Source organism: Schistocerca nitens, chromosome 3 (genome assembly GCF_023898315.1).
Source record: "Schistocerca nitens isolate TAMUIC-IGC-003100 chromosome 3, iqSchNite1.1, whole genome shotgun sequence".
Taxonomy (NCBI): domain Eukaryota; kingdom Metazoa; phylum Arthropoda; class Insecta; order Orthoptera; family Acrididae; genus Schistocerca; species Schistocerca nitens.
The window spans coordinates 914,212,378-914,237,092 of record NC_064616.1 but is presented as its reverse complement, the minus strand read 5'-3'; the positions used below and the strand labels follow the sequence as shown (position 1 = coordinate 914,237,092).

At 39.4% G+C, this 24,715-nt stretch overlaps 1 protein-coding gene across 1 annotated transcript in view; it reads left to right on the top strand.

The window, feature by feature from the left end:
* Positions 1 to 24,715, top strand: part of LOC126249483 (forkhead box protein P1) — a 777,252-nt gene that overhangs the window by 567,194 nt on the left and 185,343 nt on the right. The window contains exon 5 of the mRNA XM_049951136.1: positions 12,314 to 12,373. Within this exon, the coding sequence (XP_049807093.1) occupies positions 12,314 to 12,373 (60 nt within the window). The remainder of the gene's footprint in view (positions 1 to 12,313; positions 12,374 to 24,715) is intronic.

Below are 24,715 nucleotides of genomic sequence, written 5' to 3'. Positions count from 1 at the left end.
TTTTTTTTGATAAATGTATTAAAGATCTAATAAAATAAATATGCCTCGAGGAGTTCATACATCTAAAAGAAAAAGTGGATTTCAGCAGAGAAAAGCAAAACTGGTTACAACTGATGCACTTCAGAGCGTTTCGGGCGCCATCTTAGAATATGTTACAAGCACTGATGATAGCCAAAATTCGTCAAAAGAAACTGATTCTCAGTTTCTCACATTGATGCAAGGACTGATTCGGATAATATCAGCTCATCTTCAGAAGGCACCAGCGACAATACAGATGTGGTGATAACGCAAGAAGCAGACGAATCAGAAAAAAATACTGAAAATGGCTGCGATAATACTGATAATGTTATTACTATCGAAGACTGTAATAATGTAAATGAGTCTCTGCAGGACTTGAGAGAAGTGTCTCATTGGAGCATACCTGTTCCTGATTATGTTCGCATTGTGATCATGAAAAAAGGAAAGGAACATTTCCAAACCATAGAAGGGCCATTGGGCTCTGTATCTAGGCACGGATTAAAAACAAAAGGTGACATGCGGTATCTTTGAAAGAAATGGTTTTATAAGGTGATGCTCACTGGTGAAAAACTGCAGTCTTGGATGGTTTACTCTCCAACTAATAACCTCTAATGTTTCTTCTATCGTTTGTTTGCTATCACCAGTGGTATTAATGCAAGATCTACATTTGTGACTGGATTTTAGTAGTGGTGGAAATTGAATCCTAAAGCGGCCCACTAGGAACCTACAAATGAACATCTGGAAAGTCGTGAAAACTGGAAAACTTTGGAAATTGCATAAAACAATAGATGACGCAGCCTTGCAATTAATGGATACTGAAAAACTGAAGTGGAAGGGTCTTTTATCGAAGTTATTGCTTATAACTTTGTTTCTGGCTAACAAAACCTAGCATTTCGTGGACACGATGAAGGACAAGGCTCTACAAATAAAGGCAATTTCTTAGGACCTGTCAAAATATGATGTAGTGTTGAAGGAACACACATGGAACTAGGAATATGGTAAATCTCAAAAAGTGTCACATTTGTCACCAGAAGTACAGAATGAATTTATAAATGTTTTAGCGGACCACGTAAAATTGAAGATTGTAAAGAAATCAAATCGTCTGAATGGTTTGGTATTATGTTTGACAGCACAGCTGACCTTTCATATATTGATCAGATGTCTGAAGTGATTCGTTTCGTGAAAGCTGATAACGGAAAAGTGGAATTAAAAGAAGTATTTCTTGGATTTTTTCCTCTAAAGGAAAAAAGCTGCTGATGTAAGTGACTAAATTCTTAAAAAGCTTGTTTAGACTTTATGGTGTGTCGATCCCAAGTATATGACAATGCAGCTGTTATGAACTATGTAGGCCTATATGGAGGAGTGCAAGCCATTATGAAAGCAAAAAAACAATAAAGTCGTTTTGTTGGATGTATTGATCATTCAATTAATTTATGTGGGCAACATTCCTTTGCACAGAATGTATCTTGTGTAACATTTTTCGGAACAGTAGAGACCACTTTTACATTTTTTTCTGCTTCCACTAGTCTTTGCGATGTTCTTATCAAACACAGCAAAACATCTGTTAAAAGACTCTCAACAACGTGTGCTCAGTATGCTGTAGTAAAAGCTCTGGCAGAAAATTTTTATGAGGTTGTCACTGTAACTGACATATTATGTGATCAGAGGTGCTGCACAAAATCTTATACCTGCTGTATGTAATTTCAAATTTCTGTGCTATCTTTACTATTGGAATGATGTGCTGAGAGAAGTAAATTGTACTCAGCTTGCATTGTAAAGTAAAGGCCTCAGTCTTGATCTCTGTTTACAAAAATAGGCGTACTTCGTCTTTATACTGAACGAAAACGCGGTCATATTGTAGAAGAGGCAATACACCTTGCTGCGAGAAAGTCAGAGGAATATGGCACTCCAAAAGAAAGACGAATTAGTCGTAAAAAACGAATGGTTAGTGAATTGGCTACCGATAAAGAACTCACACTAAGACCAGAGCATGAAAAGGATTTGTTGGACTGTCTTGACCGATTCAGCATTCAACTCCGAACCAGATCAAAGTCCATTCAAGGTGTCTCATTCTTCGAGCTTGTGCAGCCAAATACTTCGCTTTCGGCAACTGGTTTTTATGATAAAGGATCAGCAGGAGAACTCCTCGATGAGATTCCAAGGGTTAGAAGACATTAAAAAGCGGCAGTTGTTAAGGTTTCTGATTGGGCATGTCTTGACATTTTGAAATCCATCGTGGAATGGGATTTTAAAGACTCTCTTCCAAATCTTATACTCCTCTAAAATTACTTATGACGATTTGCGTGTCAATTGCGTAATGTGAGAGGAGTTCTAGTAAATTAAAGGTAATTAAAATTACTTATTATCAACAATGAACAACACGAGGCTAAATAACTTTCCCATGTTAACTAACGAACATGAGGCAACACAAAATATTAATTTTGAATGTGTGATATCAGTTTGCGGGTGTTAAAGACCAAAGACCAAGAACTCTCATGGATATGACGGGGTATCTAGCAGAATACTGAAGTATTGTTCTATGTATGTTAGCCCAGTACTTAGCCATATCTGTAACTTTTCCTTTAGGAGTGGTCGGTTTCCTGACCGAGCCGGCCGAAGTGGCCGTGAGGTTAAAGGCGCTGCAGTCTGGAACCGCAAGACCGCTACGGTCGCAGGTTCGAATCCTGCCTCGGGCATGGATGTTTGTGATGTCCTTAGGTTAGTTAGGTTTAACTAGTTCTAAGTTCTAGGGGACTAATGACCTCAGCAGTTGAGTCCCATAGTGCTCAGAGCCATTTGAACCATTTTTTTCCTGACCGATTAAAGTACTCGGTAGTGAAGCCACTTTATAAAAAGGGAGACATTGATAATGTTAACAATTTTAGACCTATTTCTATGCCATCGGTGTTTGCTAAAGTTATCGAGAAGGTTGTTGGTTGGTTGGTTGGTTGGTTTTGGGGAAGGAGACCAGATAGCGTGGTCATCGGTCTCATCGGATTACGGAAGGATGGGGAAGGAAGTTGGCCGTGCCCTTTCAGAGGAACCATCCCGGCATTTGCCTGGAGTGATTTAGGGAAATCACGGAAAACCTAAATCAGGATGGCCGGACGCGGGATTGAACCGTCGTCCTCCCGAATGCGAGAGAAGGTTGTATATACAAGGTTACTGGAGCATTTAAATTCACATAATTTGCTGTAAAATGTTCAGTTTGGTTTTAGAAATGGTTTAACAACTGAAAATGCTATATTCTCTTTTCTCTGTGAGGTTTTGGACGGATTAAATAAAAGGTTGCGAACGCTAGGTGTTTTCTTTGATTTAACGAAGGCTTTTGACTGTGTTGACAACAAAATATTACTGCAGAAGTTGGACCATTATGGAGTAAGGGGAGTAGCTTACAATTGGTTCGCCTCTTACTTTAAGAACAGAAAGCAGAAGGTAATTCTCCGCAATATTGAGAGTGGTAGTGATGTTCAGTCCCAATGGGGCACTGTTAAGTGGGGCGTTCCCCAAGGGTCGGTGCTGGGACCACTGCTGTTTCTTACTTATGTAAATGATATGCCTTCTAGTATTACAGGTGATTCAAAAATATTTCTGTTTGCTGATGACAACAGCTTGATAGTGAAGGATCTTGTGTGTAATATTGAAACAGTAACAAATAATGTAGTTCATGAAATAAGTTCGTGGCTTGTGGAAAATAATTTGATGCTAAATCACAGTAAGACTCAGTTTTTACTGTTTCTAACTCACAATTCAACAAGAACCGATATTTTGATCAGACAGAATGGGCATATTATAAGCGAGACGGAACAGTTCAAGTTCCTAGGCGTTCGGATAGATAGTAAGCTGTTGTGGAAAGCCCATGCCCAGGATTTTGTTCAGAAACTAAATGCTGCTTTATGTACCATTACAACAGTCTCTGAAATAAGTGACACTTCAACACGAAAAGTAGTCTACTTCGCATATTTTCATACGCTTATGTCATATGGTATTATTTTTTGGGGTAATTCTTCTGATTCAAAGAGGGTATTTTTGGCTCAAAAACGGGCTGTTCGAGCTATATGTGGTGTAAGTTCGAGAACCTCTTGTCGACCCCTATTCAATAGTCTGGGAATTCTGACATTGCCCTCACAGTATATATTTTCTTTAATGTCGTTTGTTGTTAGCAATATTAGCCTATTTCCAAGAGTTAGCAGCTTTCACTCAGTTAATACTAGGCAGAAATCAAATCTGCATGTGGAATGCACTTCCTTGACTCTTGTGCAGAAAGGAGTGCAGTATTCTGCTGCATCCATTTTCAGTAAGCTACCACAAGAACTCAAAATCTTAGCAGTAGCCCAAACTCTTTTAAGTCTAAACTGAAGAATTTCCTCGTGGCTCATTCCTTCTATTCTGTCGAGGAGCTCCTGGAGAAGCTAAAAAAATTAAGCAAATTCCAGTGTTACATTGTTGATTTTCTTTATTTAAACTTACGACTTGTCACCTGAATATGTTTTTTTATATTTCATTTTATCTGTTTCTAATATCGTGTTATAATTTCATGTATTGACTCGTTCCATGACCATGGAGACTTCTCCTTAATTTGGTCCCACTGAACAATAAATAAATAAATAAATAAATAAAAGCTAGAAAGAAATTTTAAGTGTTTGTGTCTCGCATTAGTAAATGTTTTTATGAAGTATTTAAGCTAATGTATAGAGTATAATACTACATACTAATGTATATTGCGTAATACTATATACTAATGTATAATGCATAATAAAAGAATACTATTACATATGGTAATTTGATGATTAATGACTCTAAGGCCTTCATTTGTCTTATTTAAATTCATACTTGAAATGTACCCACTTTTACTGATTTTAAGAGTTGTTGTTAGTGGGGTGACACCGCTGATATCTGTCCCAGGTGCCACCCACGCTAGCTATGCCACTGAGGATATGTAATGGGAATGCATGAGTGAGATGATTCATGAGGACACCAAATTGCCAGTAAGAATCTGCGTACTCGTGTAATGAGCAATATTGTGGGTCAGCATGTCGCCAGCTGGTAAAATAGTGAATAATGAGGTGAGCGGTCGGCCGAGGCAATGGCTCGATGTTGGAATAAATGGGAACATGCGATAATGGTTTTGTACGCATTGCCGAGGTTCTGACCGACCAAGTCTGACCACACGAAGAGATGATCTCTGTTGAGCATCTAGCTCATTGTAACACCTTCACGTCTGCATCTGCCACCCGAACATAATCAATGGACTCGCTACGACACATCCTGCATTATTGCTCGGAAACTAGCAGAAGCCATTATACTCAGTCACCATCCGATGCAATGACTGCTATTAACACCACAACACAGACGATTGCATGTGGAATGGTGCCGTATGCAGGAAGCATGGACTACTTACCAGTGAGCTCACATCATTTTCGGCGATGAATATCGCCTCTGCACTAACTTAAATGGCCATCGTCTGCAAGTATGATGGTGCCCTGGGAAAGATCACATTATGCCAATGAAAGGCACACTGGGATTACCCCTAGTGTCATGTGTGGGGAGACATAGTGTATGACCTCTGGTCCCCACTGGTAGGGAATTTTGATGGCAGAGCAGTACTTCACAGACATCCAGTGGTCACGTATGTTGGTTCTCATGAGACAGTAGTTTGGTAGCATCTTTCAAAGCGACAACGCTCGTCACAAATACACTCCTGGAAATGGAAAAAAGAACTCATTGACACCGGTGTGTCAGACCCACCATACTTGCTCCGGACACTGCGAGAGGGCTGTACAAGCAATGATCACACGCACTGCACAGCGGACACACCAGGAACCGCGGTGTTGACCGTCGAATGGCGCTAGCTGCGCAGCATTTGTGCACCGCCGCCGTCAGTGTCAGCCAGTTTGCCGTGGCATACGGAGCTCCATCGCAGTCTTTAACACTGGTAGCATGCCGCGACAGCGTGGACGTGAACCGTATGTGCAGTTGACGGACTTTGAGCGAGGGCGTATAGTGGGCATGCGGGAGGCCGGGTGGACGTACCGCCGAATTGCTCAACACGTGGGGCGTGAGGTCTCCACAGTACATCGATGTTGTCGCCAGTGGTCGGCGGAAGGTGCACGTGCCCGTCAACCTGGGACCGGACCGCATCGACGCACGGATGTACGCCAAGACCGTAGGATCCCACGCAGTGCCATAGGGGACCGCACCGCCACTTCCCAGCAAATTAGGGACACTGTTGCTCCTGGGGTATCGGCGAGAACCATTCGCAACCGTCTCCATGAAGCTGGGCTACGGTCCCGCACACCGTTAGGCCGTCTTCCGCTCACGCCCCAACATCGTGCAGCCCGCCTCCAGTGGTGTCGCGACAGGCGTGAATGGAGGGACGAATGGAGACGTGTCGTCTTCAGCGATGAGAGTCGCTTCTGCCTTGGTGCCAATGATGGTCGTATGCGTGTTTGGCGCCGTGCAGGTGAGCGCCACAATCAGGACTGCATACGACCGAGGCACACAGGGCCAACACCCGGCATCACGGTGTGGGGAGCGATCTCCTACACTGGCCGTACACCACTGGTGATCGTCGAGGGGACACTGAATAGTGCACGGTACATCCAAACCGTCATCGAACCCATCGTTCTACCATTCCTAGACCAGCAAGGGAACTTGCTGTTCCAACAGGACAATGCACGTCCGCATGTATCCCGTGCCACCCAACGTGCTCTAGAAGGTGTAAGTCAACTACCCTGGCCAGCAAGATCTCCGGATCTGTCCCCCATTGAGCATGTTTGGGACTGGATGAAGCGTCGTCTCACGCGGTCTGCACGTCCAGCACGAACGCTGAACCAAATGAGGCGCCAGGTGGAAATGGCATGGCAAGCCGTTCCACAGGACTACATCCAGCATCTCTACGATCGTCTCCATGGGAGAATAGCAGCCTGCATTGCTGCGAAAGGTGGATATACACTGTACTAGTGCCGACATTGTGCATGCTCTGTTGCCTGTGTCTATGTGCCTGTGGTTCTGTCAGTGTGATCATGTGATGTATCTGACCCCAGGAATGTGTCAAAGTTTCCCCTTCCTGGGACAATGAATTCACGGTGTTCTTATTTCAATTTCCAGGAGTGTATCATGTGTCTCTGTGAACTTTCTACGTGATGTTGGGCTACACTGTTAGCTAGAAAGATCCCCGAACCTATGTCAGATCAGTTCGGGCGTCAGCTGCATCCCAGTGACTTTTTATGGGATATTGAGGCCCATTTACAACAGTTTTCAGCCAACTTACTTCAGAAGGGAATCAATGGTGTGTAACATAATTCCCAACAGTAGCAAAGTATGAATAAATAGCTAAGGGATGCAACAATCTATTATCAAATGTTGAGAAGTGTAGTCGATCCTCCAATTTCGTTTTTCATTTAACTTGATTTTGTAATCACTGGAATAAAACAACAAATCGGTACCATCTCAGTGCATGACATGTCATTTCAGTTTCTCATATCTCTCCAGGTGCTTAAGCTTTGTTAGTTAGTTATCAATTAACCAACAACTCTTTTTCATCATAGTCTTCAAATCCTTCACCTCTACTGTAAACTTAAGAAAACTAAATATCTAGAACATCGCTTTTCTATTCTGTAGTTCAGTGTCTCAACTGAAAAAAGGATTATGTCTTTTGGACAACATACTGTATTTTGGACAGAAGACTGCTACTGCAAACAAAACTGACTTTCCTTATAAATACAACACTTGAATGATTGTTTTATAACACTGAACATAATAGTGTTACATCAACAAGTATTACTACATAGAATACACCTCGACAGGAAGGAGAAATTTGAAATGAAACTTCACCTTTTGAGAGGTTATGTGGTTTTACACGATCCAGTCACCGCCTCTGTTCCACGTCAGTGTGCAATAACGAAACATAGACGGCAGATTGAAGCACTAGCAGTGGAGGGTACACAAAGCGTGTCGGGGGGATGCGGTAAACAGTGCAGTCGTTGTCGTAATGCAGAATCAGAGTGATTTCTCTGAAGCCCAAAAGAGCGTGATCATTGACTTTCGGACCAAGTGTGAAAGCATTTCCGGAACGGCTTAGTCTGTAAACTGTTCCCATGGCTCTGAGCACTATGCGACTTAACTTCTGAGGTCATCAGTCGCCTAGAACTTAGAACTACTTAAACCTAACTAACCAAAGGACATTACAAACATCCATGCCCGAGGCAGGATTCGAACCTGCGACCGTACGGTTGCTCGGTTTCAGACTGTAGCGCCTAGAACCGCACGGCCACTCAGGCCGGCAAACTGTTCCCATGCCGCAGTGGTTTAAATATACCGTGCAAGGCAAAATGGCGCTATATAAAACTGGCGACGAGGCAACTGGGCGCACCACGGGCCGTAGATGACAGAGGTGAACAATGACTGTGGATACGTGTACGGGAAAATAGATGTGCAACTGTTCAGCAGCTGGCTGTCTGGAGGAACGGAGGGGCTACCGATAGTGTCTACTCAATGAATGTTCACCAAATGTTGCTGCAGGCTCCCGGTTCGTGCACCCATGCTGACTGCTGTTCAGCAGTGACGACAGCTGGAATTTATATGCCAGTACCACAACTGAACAAAAAATGCTTCAAATGGCTCTGAGCACTATGGGACTTAACACCTGAGGTCATCAGTCACCTAGAACTTAGAACTACTTAAACCTAACTAACCTAAGGACATCACACACATCCACGCCCGAGGCAGGATTCGAACCTGCGACCGTAGCAGTCGTGCAGTTCCGGACCGAAGCATCTAGAACCACTCGGCCACCACGGCTGGCCCGCAACTGAACATCCACTTAGTGGCAACAGGTGGCTTTTTCAGATGAATCGCATTTTATACTTCATCGGACAGAAGGCCATTGGCATTTACAGCGCTGTAACAATCATCAGAAGGATCCAGAGCAGAGGAGGGAGCATTTTCGTATGGGAAATGTTTTTGTGGCGTACCCTGGGTGTTCTCGTCATTCTAGAAGACACAGTGGATCAAAACAAGTATTCCTCTGTCCTCGGGGACCGTGTCCACCCCTTACTGCAGTTTGTTTTTCCTTTGGTACAATAGTGTGTACTAGCAGGACAGTGCAGTGTGTCACACAGCTCGTATGTAGGTATCTGCTTCAAAGAGCACCGTGATGAGCTTATCGTACTTACCCGGCCCCCGAACTCCCCAGATTTAAACCCGATGGAGAATCTGTGGTATCATCTCGATCTGGCTGTCCGTGCCACGGATCCTCACCTGAGCGCAGCTGGCCACGGCACGGCTCCACATCCTTATCAGTATCTTCCAGAACATCATTGACTCCCTTCCTGCACGTGCTACAGTGGTCCGTGCTGCAAAAGGTGGTTATTCAGGCTTTTGACAGGTGGTCACATTACTGTGACTGGACAGAACAACAAAAACAATGTAATTCATATATGCAGGCATTTGCATACTTGCAGATCTAGTTTGACAAGGGACTCGTAGTTGACCACGGTCTTATAATAGAAAACATCCCAGGATGTGCCTGAAGTAATTTAGAAAAAAACATGGAAAACATAAATTAAGAGGGCTAGATGAAGACTGGAGCCTCCAACCTCCCAAATACAAGGCTAGTCTGTTTAAAACAGTGCTACCTCATTCAATTTATCCCTGGTTTACAATACTGTATACAAAGTTATATAGTAATGTAAAAGGTTTATACTACACTGTTCATTCATTTCTCACTCTTAGTCACTGCAAAAACCACATGTAACACTACACACACTATCAGCTGATGTCAGGACCGTAGTGACAATCCCTGTTTTCAGTTTTTTGTATCCGAACTTTGCATTTCCTAGCCTGAAAACTGAGTCAGTATTCCGATCTAACGAGTGAGATGTTGAGCTCAGAAAAAGGATGAGGTGTTAGTATTATGCATTGTATAGCTTTGGGAATAAGTTTTTCCAGAGAAGAAAAAAAGGAAAAACTTAATGTGAAAATGTTATGTGAAATAATATGTCGTGTTATTATTGTTTATATGTCTTACATTTTTACCAAACCGCAACTCTTGTTATGTAAGTGATCCTTTAATGCATAGACTGTATTGCTTTACAGATGTTTTTTTAACTGCCTTTTCAAATGAGTTTGTTTCAGTAATCTCTTTAATCTCTTTGGCTAATTTATGGTTCAGTTTTATTCCTTGGTATAAAATACTGTTTTGAGTTGTTCATTTATCCTTTCTTTCTAAATGTAAGTTCAGTCTATCTTTCATTTCATGGTCATGGGCAGTACTGTTTGTACAGTAATTATCAATGTTATTTTTGATGTATACAGCTGACTGGTAAATGCACTCACATGATGTAGTTAAAATCCCCAGTGTTTTGAACAGGTCTTCACAATGAGCTTGATTACTGTTTATGATTATTATTCTTATGGCCCTTTTCTGTAGCTTGAAATCTGTCTTCATGTATTTGTTCCCCAGAAAAGAGTTCCATAACTAAAAATTGAGTATACATGTGATTAGTACAAGTGTGCAGCTAAAAAGCACTAGCAGTTACATGCTGGTGACAGGACTCTAAGGTCATAACACGCTGATGAGATACGAGTCAAATGAACAATTTGCACTGTGAGCACATGGCTAGTCCCTTGTGTGTGATATGTTACATCCCATTGGGTGTGGATACGTGCACTCGTGTGATTGGGAAGGTTATGATACATACACCTTACCATCTCATGAGCTTAACTGTCCCACAACTTTTGTAACTGCATCTCAGTATCTTGGGTCTTGGTACTGGGATGAAAGTGGTATCTGAGTTGGTCCCACAGAAGTTCTATTGGGGGCATACTGGTGGATCTTGCTGGGCAAGAAAATATCTCAACAATATGTGATTCATCAGTATGGCTTCTGCTAGTTTCAGACCAATGGTGCAGCATTACATTTGTGTTATAGTGAGTTCATTACTTGTGTTCAATAAGCAGGCACAGCTATCAAGATATTATGATGTGCTTGCCATACAATACGGTAATACTATCTTGGTGTGGTGAGGACTACATTGACCAGAACCTTTACGATGGATGTGATTTCCCTTACCTTCCAATTAAGTTCAGCTTGGGTCCTCTGTCACATCTGAACACTTCACGCACTTGGATATTTCACAATTCCACCAGCTTGGTCCGTGGAGGCCAAAATGATGATCCTTTCAAACTCTGTCATCTGTTGGTGATGTTGTTTCTAATGAGCATGTGGTGTTTCCCATGGACTTTCACAGTGTTCACTTACTATTTGCTACATTGCACACCATTAAATACCCAGTGCTTCTGATAATGTGATATTCTGGGGAAAATATGAAGTGATCAGGTGGCTGTTTGAGCTACCACAGATCACTCCAACTCTAATCGCTTACAAACCTATTGGTGGTACATTATCTATTTGTGCAAATTGCATCTACAGTGTACCATTCCTTATGTACACATAACTTTTTTGTCATTGGGCGAAGAAAAACTGAACCAACATTAAACTTCCTGACAACTTTTCAAAGTTTAACAGCCTCTGCAGATCATTCACTATCTCAAAGATCTATGAGCTCTTCAAAATGCTCAGTATTGCTAACTTTTGCTATGTCAATCTGAAATTGCAGAATCTACCTATGTGTACCATGTGGTTAGTGAAGAAAGCAGGAAAATCAAGGTTTCATATCTCATTAAAGATCAAATGATGATGGAGTAGAAAATGAGCTGTGGTGTTTTAAAATAAATAATTCTAGCAGATGTCTGCATCACTTTCTTTGGTTGAGGATAATGAACCATCTTTTAGGGTTATGAGCATGTGCAGTACTTCAGTTAGGCTAAAAGAGTATCAGAAAAAGGTAGAGCTTTTTTTGTGCCATCTGTGCAATAATTCATGTTTGAAGCTCGTTTTGCATTATAAACAGAATATCTTGCATGCCATTAGAAATAGAACTCAATAGATGAATTTGTTTAGAACAATTAGAACTTTCCAAAACATCTCAGAATGTTAATGAATCAAAGAATAAGATAAGTTTCACTAAATATGACAGGCTATTCTTTAATCCCTATGCAAGTATATTCCACAGAGACCCCCCATGGTTTCAAATGATATATATATATATATATATATATATATATATATATATATATATATATATATATATATATATATATATATATATATCCTGGTTATTCAGTTATTATTTTTATGCACACTAATGATGTGACAAAAGAGATTATATCCACAGAATGTTTTTTCTACACTGGGAATGTAGAACCAGTTTAATGCTTTATTTTCTTCTAGGAAAGTACAGGTGACCATACAAGCAGTGATCGATTCAACTACCTCACACTGAAGTCTGTGGTAAGTAGTAAACATATTTACTTTCATTAGTAAGCAATTTAAAATAAATCTAGCATTTATGAATGATAAAAAGGCCTCCATAACTGAAAATATCATGAGTTTACCATGTGACTGTTAATCTGTGTGCTTAAAGTTCCACTTATTTGTTTTGGCAGTGTACTTAATCTGATTTTATTCACTTCCTGTAGTCAATATGCATGCATTTCAGTTGTAACGTGACATTCAGTTCATGTGGGTCAATACACATTGCTTTCCCCTTACCAGTAACAATTGACTCCTTGATGCCACTACAATGTAAGCTGTCTGTGACAGGCAAAAATGGGCGAACAAAATACAAGAAACATTTGAGCATCAGGAAACATAACATTTGTTGATGTTCGTTACCTTAATGAATTCAATTTCCCAATGAACAACCTTATTTGTCAGCCTGATACATAAAAACAATTAAATGAAATTATTTGTGGGGTATTATTTGTTTAATATGAACTACAATTCAGAAAGCAATTTGAAAGTTCTCTGTTTCCTAATAAGCAGTATTTATGTCAGAAATTTAGTGCAACAATAGACCTTGCTGTTAGGATATTTTGTCAAGCAATCCACATCCTTTTGAATGATTTTTTGACAAATAAAGAGTCATTATGTACATTTTCCCTAGTGATTTGGTAGATAGATTGAATTTCATTTATGCACGATGTAAATGGAGTTACCCCAAATGAATAATACTCATCAAATTTTTCATGCAACACCGAGCTTCAAAAGAAAATATCATTTTGTTTCTCATTTCAAGAAAAATGTTATTTGAACTGGAAATTTATATGTCGAGCTGATAGATCATTTATAAATTAATGTAGTACAATGTTTAGCTTATCAATAGGTATTAAAAGATGCAGTAAAACACAAACACTAATCAGTACTCCAGCAGCAACTGAGTGAGGTCTACATGGTGATAGCAGATAGACAACACAGTTCAGGTTGACACAAGAAAGACAGCAAATCACACATGTTCAAAACAAATTTTCAGGATGGCTTGAAAGTGATATTGAATGTTCTATTGGTATCATGGCTAGATGGCTTGCTCTTGATCAGTTACCTACAGTAACAGACACTGAAGTATCAGTGAACATATCTTTGCCATGTCTTCAAAGTCCAACTTTCCCTCTCTTGTGTATTGACCCATTTAATGCTATCTGTCTGGTACTGCCATATGACAGCACTACTGAACCGCTGTTGGGATGCAGGTTAGTCTTTGTGTTTTGCTGCAGAGGATGCAGGTTAGTCTTTGTGTTTTGCTGTCCCTGTTAATGCATATTGTTAAACCAAATATCATGCTAGACTAATTTGTAATGTTGTTATGAAATAGGTACAAATGTTCCACTTTAAAAAAACATTTTGTCTTTATTGAGACACAAACTGATGTTCCCCATCAATCCTAGGTACTGTGTGAAACATGGTGAGCAATATTTGTTTGGGCTGACTCCATATACACAGTGCATAAACAAAACTACAAATAGCTACTGAAACATCAGACAAAATGCACCTGACAAGTCTAAGGAAAGATACTGGTACACAGCTGAGAGACACAAAAGCATACTTTCAATCAACATATACTTATGATGTTGAGTGAAGTGGTCATAGGAGCATGTCTGAAAGATCTTTACTGGCAACAATGAATTAGGAGAATGGAGCTACTGTTTCAGCAGTGCAGTTGTCCAACTTTATTTTAGTGGATGCATATGTACCATTTTGTGTATAGCAGCTCAGATCACACAAGAGAGGAAATGGTTGTGCGAAACTTTTTGTTTGAGATAACATAACCCCCCAACACTCAACAGTCACTTCTCTAATGATATTTTGACCAGTGTCACTGACTGACAGTGTGAACATTTGTAAGCTGTCAAAATGTGTACCTGAAAAGTTAGGTTAATGCATAATTCATTCCTGTTTGCATTTATTTTGCATTTGTGCCAATAAGTAACTGACACAGAATTTTCATCAGAGTTCAGACATTAAATAGAACATGAATGAAAATAACTACTACACTTAAAAATCTTCAGGCAATATTGTACAAAAATCAACAGTTAGGTTGAAAATAACACTGAAAAATACATGCACATGTAGTAAATAGTTAATGCACACAGATACAATTTGTAGAATACACACAAGTTGTACAATATAAACAATGTGTATAGAGTGTACTGACAAGCAACTGCACAGGTCACTGCACACCGTCATTACACATCACACAACAGCGTTTTTATCTTACACCCACTGTGGAAGTTGGCATTATTTATTGGTGCTTCGTGGAATGAGTAAGCTTCTCATCATGGTGTCATCATTAATGATATGTTAAACACTGATAAATTGAATGGCATTAGTCAAGATCTTGTCACATTTACAAATAAGTATGAAGTTGAGAAACACATTTAATATTGGCAGATACATTGTATACAAAAAATGTATAAACACACAAGACAAAAAATGTATAAATGCACAAGTTTTTAGGGGTAGATAGGGAGAGGGGTAGCACTTTTAACTTGATGTTGATTATTCATATATTCATCAATATTGCTGATTGTCAACACATTCTTTGATTCATTTTTGAATTTACCATTGTGACAAGTCTTTGACTTTTGAGGCAAAGTGTTGAATTAAAATTTTATTTGATAAAATACACTGTTCTATTATAGGGTCCTCCTGTGCATTTTCCCATGAAAATAACTTTTGTTTTAATGGTTATAGATATGGCTGTTTAGTGTTGATGAATGTCTGCATGGCTTTTAGGAAAAGATGCTGCCATAGATATGTATAAATGGAGTGTCATGCCATTAAGTTCTTTAAACATTTCGGTACGTGCTTCCCTTTGGCTAGCCTCCTTCGTGTCAGTATTCACAGTCTTCAGCTGGAGTTTAAATGAATTTTGTGCTACTCTTGTATCACCCCAAAACAGAAACTCACATCCCAGTCAGTTGTGTTTGAATGGATGATAGGAACATAGCAGAGTTTCTGTATTACATTATCTTTTAAGAATTCTTGAAATATAACAGTAACCAGAATGAAAAATTCTCCTCTGGTAGCACAAAAAGATGACTATGCCCTGGGCATAGTTAGGGATGTAAAAGAAAGGGAACTATGTTTTTGATCTATATGGCAGCTTCAAAGACATTTAAATCAGAACATTGTCATATTCACACTTTTTTACTTGTTAGTATTAGTCGTGTAATATAATGTATTGTGTCAAGTAAAGTAACATGATACTTGACGTTATGTCATATAATGTGACATATACCATCATGTCATCCAACCAATGTGACACAACGTGTCGTTAAAGTTTAGGATTCATACATCCTCACTCTAGGATACCTACTATTATAGGTGCCCTCCAACTCTGCTGCTATCTATTGTAGATGTATCCCACTCACTAGAAGCACACAAATTTGTGTCTTTTTGTTCTTACACCCCACATGACATGTGTAACAGGGGGTGGGCCTAAGAGAGCTCACTGCGCTGAGGAAGTAGAATTAACTCATAAAAAAGTGCAAATATGTTTTTGAAGCTGTCAGATAAGCCCAAAAGCTAGTTCCCTCCTTTTACATCCCTAATTCTGCCCAGGATATACAGTATTTGCCTTTTTTGTGCTGTGGTAAGAACATTTTTCATTCTAAATGATAATTAATTGAAACCCGCAGCTGCCGACAGGTGTTGTTGATATACCTCGATGGGGACAGCTGAAAATGTGTACCCCGACTGGGACTCGAACCTGGGATCTCCTGCTTACGTGGCAGATGCTCTATCCGTCTGAGCCACAGAGGACACAGATGAATAGCGCAACTGCAGGGACTTATCCCTTGCACCCCTCCTGTGAGACCCACATTCCCAACTGTCCACAATCTACGTACGCAATGTTCCTAATAGATATTTGCCCATCCACTCATTACTCATGTCAGCTAAGGTGATGATTCCCGTAAGAGTTGAGAACATCTTACAAATCTAACTGCACATTCTTATTCACACCATTTCTCAATTGTAATAGAAGGAAACAAATAGTGAATAATGTTCATTTTCTTCTTTTCCTGACTAGCAAAAGTTCACAGTATATGAAATCAGGATATTTTACTTATTTACATTCACGAAATGCAATATTAAATGGTCTGGTGATGTCAGATATCACTTTTCCGTAATGAAGTCTTTTCATAAACCAAACTGACAGACAGTTAATGAATAATTCAGGGTGAATAGATGTGTTTACATGATAATGAATCATTAAAAGTAACTTCCAGTGGATACTTACTTTACATTTTATTATTTGTGTTTTTGTGTTCATTCATAAGCAAATGTTTATTAAATTAAAAAAAAAAGAGAGAAACACTGCAACTGCCTCACAAATTATTTGCTATTTGTCTGTTCCCACTATTATAAATGTGGTCAGATATTAATGTAACTTGGTACACATAGATAGCACTGGTGGGTACATAAAAGATTAGAGATGCTGTTCTTTGTGACAGATAGAATGGCCAACAGAGTGCATTAGTGTTGTTCATATTTCGTGTTGTTACAAGGGGTAAAATAAGGGGTGTGAACAGTGTCAGATGTTGAATGATCACTGTGAAGGACATGGAGTTGCTGCAGACACAAGTCGGACAGTGTTATCAGCACTTGATGGAGTTTGAAAGGGACCTCATTGTGGACCTCCATTTGGCCAGCTGATCAAATCATACAATACCATGATTTGTGTGGCATTTGTGTGTGACAGTGGTCCAATGTTGGACTACATGGGAATATGAGGGTAAGCATATTTGTCATAAAGGTTCTGGTTGACCACATCTGACTACCACAAGGTAGGATAGCTGTATTGTGCAGTGAGCACATCATAACCCTTTCACACCTGCACCTGCCATCTGAGAATATGTAATCGCACCACGGGTCAGAGACGAGCAGCAGACGGACTAGAGAATACCATCCCATGTGTAAGGTGCTGTTAACATCACAACACAAACAGTTGCATTTAGAGTGGTGCCACAAGTGTGAAGCACGGATTGCTGATGACTGGTGTTGCATTGTGTTCACTGATGAATCTCGATTCTGCACTATCCCAGATGACCATAATCCTGTTTGCACAGTAATGACTTAGGGAGATGTCCCATGCCTCCATTGTTTTGGAAAGTAACAGTGGTGTTATTTCTGGTATCAAGGTGTGGGGAGCCATTGGACATCATTTCAGATCATGGCTCGTATTGACTTAGGGAACTCTTATGGCATAATGGTAACTAGATCACGGACAGCCTGTGTCCCCTATGTTACCTCTCATCAGACGGCACTGTAGTGCCATTTTTCAACAAGTTAAGACTCATCCACACATGGCACATGCCTCTATGAATTGTTTGCATGATGTTGAGGCCAGTAAGATTCACAGATAGGACATGTGTGGGACCAGTTGGACATCAACTCTATCCCAGTGTCAGTATCCAGGATATCTGGGACCAGTTACAACAGTTGTTGGCCAGTTTGTCTCACGAGAGGATACAACTGCTTTATGATACCATCATCAATTGAATTAATGCATGTATCCAGGCAAGAGGGGGTCCAACATCATACTGATAAGTGGGCTCATCCTGCCAAGTCATTTGTAAATTGTACTTGATTTAGTAATCACTGAAATAACATCAGTTACCCTCTCACCCCATGAAGTTACATTTCATGTCTTCCTCTCCTTCTGGATGCTTCATTTTTTTATTTTATTTTATTTTATTATTATTTTTTTTCCAGACATTGCAGGTGTTACTTTGTTATAACTGAAACACCAGGTAATTCTACAAAAATTTCTTTAAAGTAATGCTGTGCTGGACTGTATTAGTACAGTGGTCATTTGATTTGCTCTTAGTCAGTCTCTAGTGCAGTCAGTAACAAAAAGAGAGACCAAAAGATTGGTAAACATTAGTTCACCATGTCTTCCATGCCTGGCTTTTTCTGTCTCGTATGCCAATCTGTACTACACAGTCTATCTACTACCAACACGAACCAGGGCTACTCAGTCACTGCTGTAGTACTGGTCATTTCTCATATTTTACTGTTCCTGCTAATACATATACCATAATAGGACATTAAATTAAACTAATATGGTACCACACTATCAAATGTACACATAAAATTTGATTTTAAAAGACATTTTGTTTCTAGTAGAAAACAAATAAATGCTTTTTGTTGATGCTGGGCTACATGTGAAACACTTTATGTGCAGTATTTTCTCAGATTTAGTCCATCTGTTCATTGAAAAATCTAAAGTGCAGATGTCTGCCAAAACATCAGACATCGGAATGAGATTTTCACTCTGCAGCGGAGTGTTTGCTGATATGAAACTTCCTGGCAGATTGAAACTGTGTGCCGGACTGAGACTCGAGCTTGGAACCTTTGCCTTTTGTGGGTAAGTGCTCTACCATCTGAGCTATCCGAGCACGACTCATGCCCCGTCTTCACAGCTTTACTTCTGCCAGTACCTCATCTCCTACTTTGCAAACTTTACAGAAGCTCTCCTGTGAACCTTGCAGAACTAGCACTCCTGAAAGAAGGGATATTATGGAGACATGGCTTAGCCACAACCTGGTAGAGCACTTGCCCGCGAAAGGCAAAGGTCCCGAGTTCGAATCTTGGTCCTGCACACAGTTTTAATCTGCCAGGAAATTTCATCAGACATCTCTTGAGAGAGACACTTGAACTATATGATTAATATCTATCATGGTTGTGAGCATAGAACTGAGGTTCTCTATTGGAACATGTAGTGTCTTTCTAAGTAAATACAATCCACATTTTATTATTTACTTTTAGTGCATATACATTTTGACACAGTCACAAAGAATTCTTTGAATTTGCTCATTATTGATTTTAATTCAGTTTCATCTCTTTCACTTCTAGACAAAATGGAAACATTGTAGTAAAAGATAACATCTTGTGTACTACCTTCTTGATGTGTACATTCCAGAGCCACACATATAGTTTGTTTAGAGACAAGGCTAAAAATGTGCATTGTTATCCCCAGCTGCTTCACACAGAGACACTTTTCTTGGCTCCAGGAGAAAAACAAGCTAAAGGAAATAAAATCTGCATAAATGCTATATTGAAGCTGCATTTACACTGTCAAGTTTTGGACCAAACATATTCAATGTCCAGTTTTTACTTGCACCAGTTAATTTTCAGCATAGCTTGTAACACTTAACAGATTAAATGTTTCTTGTAAACTCTTTTCATCTGTTTGGAAATTTTGTTTGTATTAACATTTCAAATGGGGATGACCAAATAAAATGTAGGGAATTAACCTTGTACTTGTACAGACTTAAAAATGGTAGTTACTTTTCTGACCTGCAACTGGACTGGAACCTGGAACAGGTAATTCTAAATAGAAAACAAAATTCATGTCATGACAAATAAATTATAGCTGTGGAAATAACATTGCTCGAATGACAACTGTGATTCATTTTCCAATCTGTATGTATGAAACCAATAATGGTAATGCAGACTCACCTAACTATAAACCTTGCACAGTATTTTCATGCCTTGTGAAAGTTTTCACAAATATTTCCCAAAACTCAATTCAAATAAATATTGTATTAGGGATACATTTTATATTCATGTAAGTAAGGTACAAGTATTTACTTTTGCACTATAGGATACTTTTGATAGATTTATCTACAGAGCTTTGAAACCAATGTTCAAGAAACAGAATGTTCTGTATTTAATGGGTATTCTGCTTTACTGACGAAAGCATTAAAAGTTGTGACGCCATATTTATTACCTACTTCTATGAAAAATGTTGTCTATGCTAATTTACACTAGCATGGAAAGAGACTCAAAACTTTTTGGCTTGCTCTCAGGATACATCGGACAAGAACTCAACCTGCTATTAAGACTATTTTCCTTAAACATTTGTTTAACAGGTATATAGTGCCTTCTGCTGTAGCTCTGATCTTCATTAATTAACTTGATTCTTTTAAAATAGCACATGTTGATTGTGACCATTTCATGCTGTTCATGGGGTTTGTCACCTCACAGTTTAATTGAAATGGGCTTGGCATTAAAAAGGTGTAGAAATTCTGCTATGGACCATCTTCCAGGTAACTTAAGTATCATTTTTATATGTTTTTCTTGCTTTATACCCCTCCTTCATTTTAACTTAAGAGTTCTGTTGTTCTTCACGTTACTGTTTCCCAATTTCTTGGAACGTTCTGGATATCTAATGATGTTGGCCACTGAGTAACCTTTCTAAAATGTTAATTGAATATTCTACTTCTCATTGAAGCTATTCATTTAAATTGTTTAGATTTTTCCACTAATACACAATGTACTTGTTGGCTGTTACTGCATTGAACTGTGTACTCATGTGATTTACTAATGTCTGCAATAACTACAACCAGGCTGGCAATAATGGACATATATTGTGGGTCATTTGTCTCCCATTTAATATATTACCATACTCCTATTGAACATTAATTTGGATGAAAATATGTATGGTGTTTATGGGTAATAGGTAGTGTGAGTAAAAACTATTTTGTGATAGACCATACTCAAACTTTACTGTGTGTGGATTCAGAAGATTTAAGTTTTCAACTTTTTCCACTGAAATACTGAGAAGATTCATGGAATGGGACATAGTTAAATTATTCCTGATGATCTATCTGTAGTAATCAGTACTGCAGAAGATAGACTTAATAATCTGCTGTCAACACTGGATTAATGATCCTCAAAGTATTAGCTGACTCTAGCATGTACCAAGGGGATGGCAAGATAGGCCCGAACCAAGGATTCAGGCAATTAAGGGGCAACACAACGTGATCAGAGGAAAAGGAAAGATGGTTTAAAAACTATTCAGTATGGGCATGCAACTTTTCCTACATGTTGTGTTCCTATTTTTACCTACCCAGAGAAGCCTTTCCCTTGACCCATGACTGTAAACACATGCTGTTCTGACCATATGATTTCCACAGTGAAGTTCATCCATGTTGCCTCATGAAGATATCATTAATACTGAACAGACATCGGTCATTAACACGTGTTGTGGCAATAGTGTGCTTGGACCACATGTCTGTCACATATACATTTGCACATGTTCAGCAATGGAATTCTTGCTGCTACTTTGCTGCATTGTTGTAGGACATTTACAGCATTGTCCCCTTACCTAGTGTGCACTTATTGTGTATTTGTAACCCAGCACAAAGTCCCAAGTGACTGGAAAAATGGGCAGACGGCTTCTGTATATAAAAGGGATATAGCACGAACCGAAAAAAATACAGACCAATATCCTTAACAGTGGTTTGTTCTCACTTCCAATACACTACTCAACAAAAGTTTGGAAAACTATCATAAAATGTTGTCTACAATACTAGAGTTCTCATTGACTTAGGCCCTCCATGCATTATCCAGTTATAGACTATATACTTGACAGTGTTTACTACAGGTAAGTTTAGTGGCCATTTCCCAATCATGTAAACATACCGCTTCCCCAGTGGTACACTGTGAGTGGTCCAGTATCTACAACATCTTTGTTAATTTTGTGTTTAGCACTCCAGTAACATGCCATAGAGGCATACAACACTTTGATACAATCATTTAGCGACTTTACTTTCAGTAGGTCATACACAGCAAGATATTGCCGATTGGTAACATGTCATTCAAGTGGTGTGTTTAATGTGTGGAGAAAGTACAGAGAGACAGGAAATGTGAATGATAGACCTCGCGGTGGTTGTCCTTGTATGACAACACCAAATTCTTCATTTCTTCCAGCTGTCGGCTTGCATTCACCCAACATCAACTGCAGTAGGGACTCATATCTCAGGCCAAATAGAGCACAGAAGATTGCGTCTGGGTGGTCTTCATTCCAGAAGATCATTGAGAAGATTTGCACTAAACCAATGGAACCAATGCGAGTGAAGGACCCGAGATCTTGCACATCAACATTGGACCATTGCAGAATGGAATAATGTCATGTTTTCAGATGATACCAGGATTGGTCTGTGACAACACACTAGATGTGTTAGTGTTTGGATAAGCAGTAGATAACACCAGGAACCCCGATACTTTCAGGAAGTCCATCAGTTTGCCGGTGGAAGTGTAGTGTTTTGGGTGGCAATAATGATGGGACACCAGACCTCTCTAATTCTCATCTATGCCAATTTGACCAGTCTCCGATACCTCCAAGAGGTCCTACAAATGATTGTAAGACCCTACAGACATGAAGTCAGTTACAACTTCATCCTAGTCGATCACAATGCAAGGCCGCACTGTACTCTGCCAGTGTCTCGGTTTCTTCAAAGATGCGATGTCAACTGAATACATTGGCCAGCACTGCCCCAGACATGAACACAATTGAGCATACATAGGGCCTGTTTAATGTGGCAATTGGACAATGTCTGAATCCAGCTGACAATCTTCAGAACCTTACTGAAGCAGCCATTGAGGAGTGGGACCTCATACCCCAAGATAAAGTTGATGGTCTCATCCAAAGCATGCCTCACAGAGTGGAAGAACTTCTCCATGTGTGGGGATGACATACTCACTACTAAAGACTGATAAGCATCATCATAAGATAAAGATTTTCACTGTTTTTGTTGTCAGGGTGTACACTTAGGAGAGAGCCTACTTTGTTTTGTAATTTTTTTGTAACCAACCAAAATCATTCTTGGTTTCAGAAGTAATTATGTTTATTCTGTTAATAAGGTACTGTACAAACCTCAGTGGGTGTACTACAAGAAGTTATTCCAAACTTTTGTTGAGGTGCGTAAAATAAATTTCCTTGAGACCGAAAAGCTTCTCTCCATGTAACAGCATAGTTTTAGAAAGCATCACTCACGCAAAACTCAGTTTGTCCTTTTCTCACATATCTTGTGAAGTATGAATGCAGGACAACAGGCATGTTGGCCCATTGCAGACTGTTGATGAAGGTGTGAGCATATGGAATAAGTTCCCACATATGTGTGCAGCTTGAAGACTATAAAAATCACCAAATGTAGAAAAATGTAAGTTAATGCAGATGGGTAGGAAAAGCAAATAAGTAATTTTTGAATACAGTATTAGTAGTGTGCTTCTAGATACAGTCACATCAATTACATATCCAAGCATAATGTTGCAAAGCAACATGAAATGGAATGAGCATGTAAGTATTGTAGTAGGGGTGGCAAATGGTCAACTTCAGTTTAGTGGGAGAATTTTAGGAAAGTGTGGTTCATCTGTAAGGGAGAATTATGCATATATGACTCTTTTATGACCCATTCTTGAGTACTGCTCAAGTGCTTGGGGTCCACACCAAGCCAGATTAAAGGAAGATACAGAAACAATTCAAAGGTAGACTGCTAGATTTGTTATCAATAAGTTCAAACAACACACAAGTATTACAGAGATTCTTCAGGAACTCAGCTGGGAATAATACCTGGAGGGAAGGCAATGTTCCTTTGGAGGAACTCTACTGAGAAAATTTGAACTGGCATTTGAAGCTGACTGTGGGATGATTCTACTGCCACCAATATACATTTTGTGTAAGAACTATGAAGATTAGGGCTCATACGGAGGCAATTAGACAGTCGTTTTTCCCTTACTCTCTTTGCAATTGGAACAGGAAAGTAAATTACTAGTAGTAGTACAGGATACCCTCTGCCACACTCTGTATGGTGGCTTGCAGTGTATGTATGTAGATGTAGGTGTAGGTGTAGGTGTAGGTGTAGGTGTAGAGATAGTCCTCAAAGGTCGGCCATCAGGTAATGAAGCAAATGCCCTATTTGACCAAATGCTTCTGATATTTCATGATTTCTGCTGCCTGAGTTCTGGAATCAGACTATTTGAGCTGTAGTGCTTCATAGTTTTTGACAGACTAATAAGTGAAAGAAAAAACAGATCTCACATATATCACATCATTTCATCTGACTGTAATTTCCTGGTGGGAAATGTCTTCAATGAAAGCTCTTTAAATGTGTAGTTGATTTTGGACCAAATAGAGCAGAGATACTGACACAGCTGAGCTAGTTATGAAGTAGAAGCTTTCAAGCTCCAGATGAAAAAGCCGATGAAGAGCATTGACATGACTTCCCATCAAAATACTTTCAAGATTTTTCAATTGAGTTAAGAGATACTTATCTAAACATCACAATAGCTTTGAGAACTTTCATGGCTGTGCCATTGACTGTAACATCTTATGAATGTAGTCTCAGCAGATTAAAGATGATGAAAATTGGTGTGCGTCATATATGGATGGAAGTAGACTATCATGTTGATAGATTATGACACAGCTGCTAAACTTGACATCAATGACATAATTGATAACTTTGCATCACTCAAAGAAGGGAAATGTAAAGTAAAATTATAATA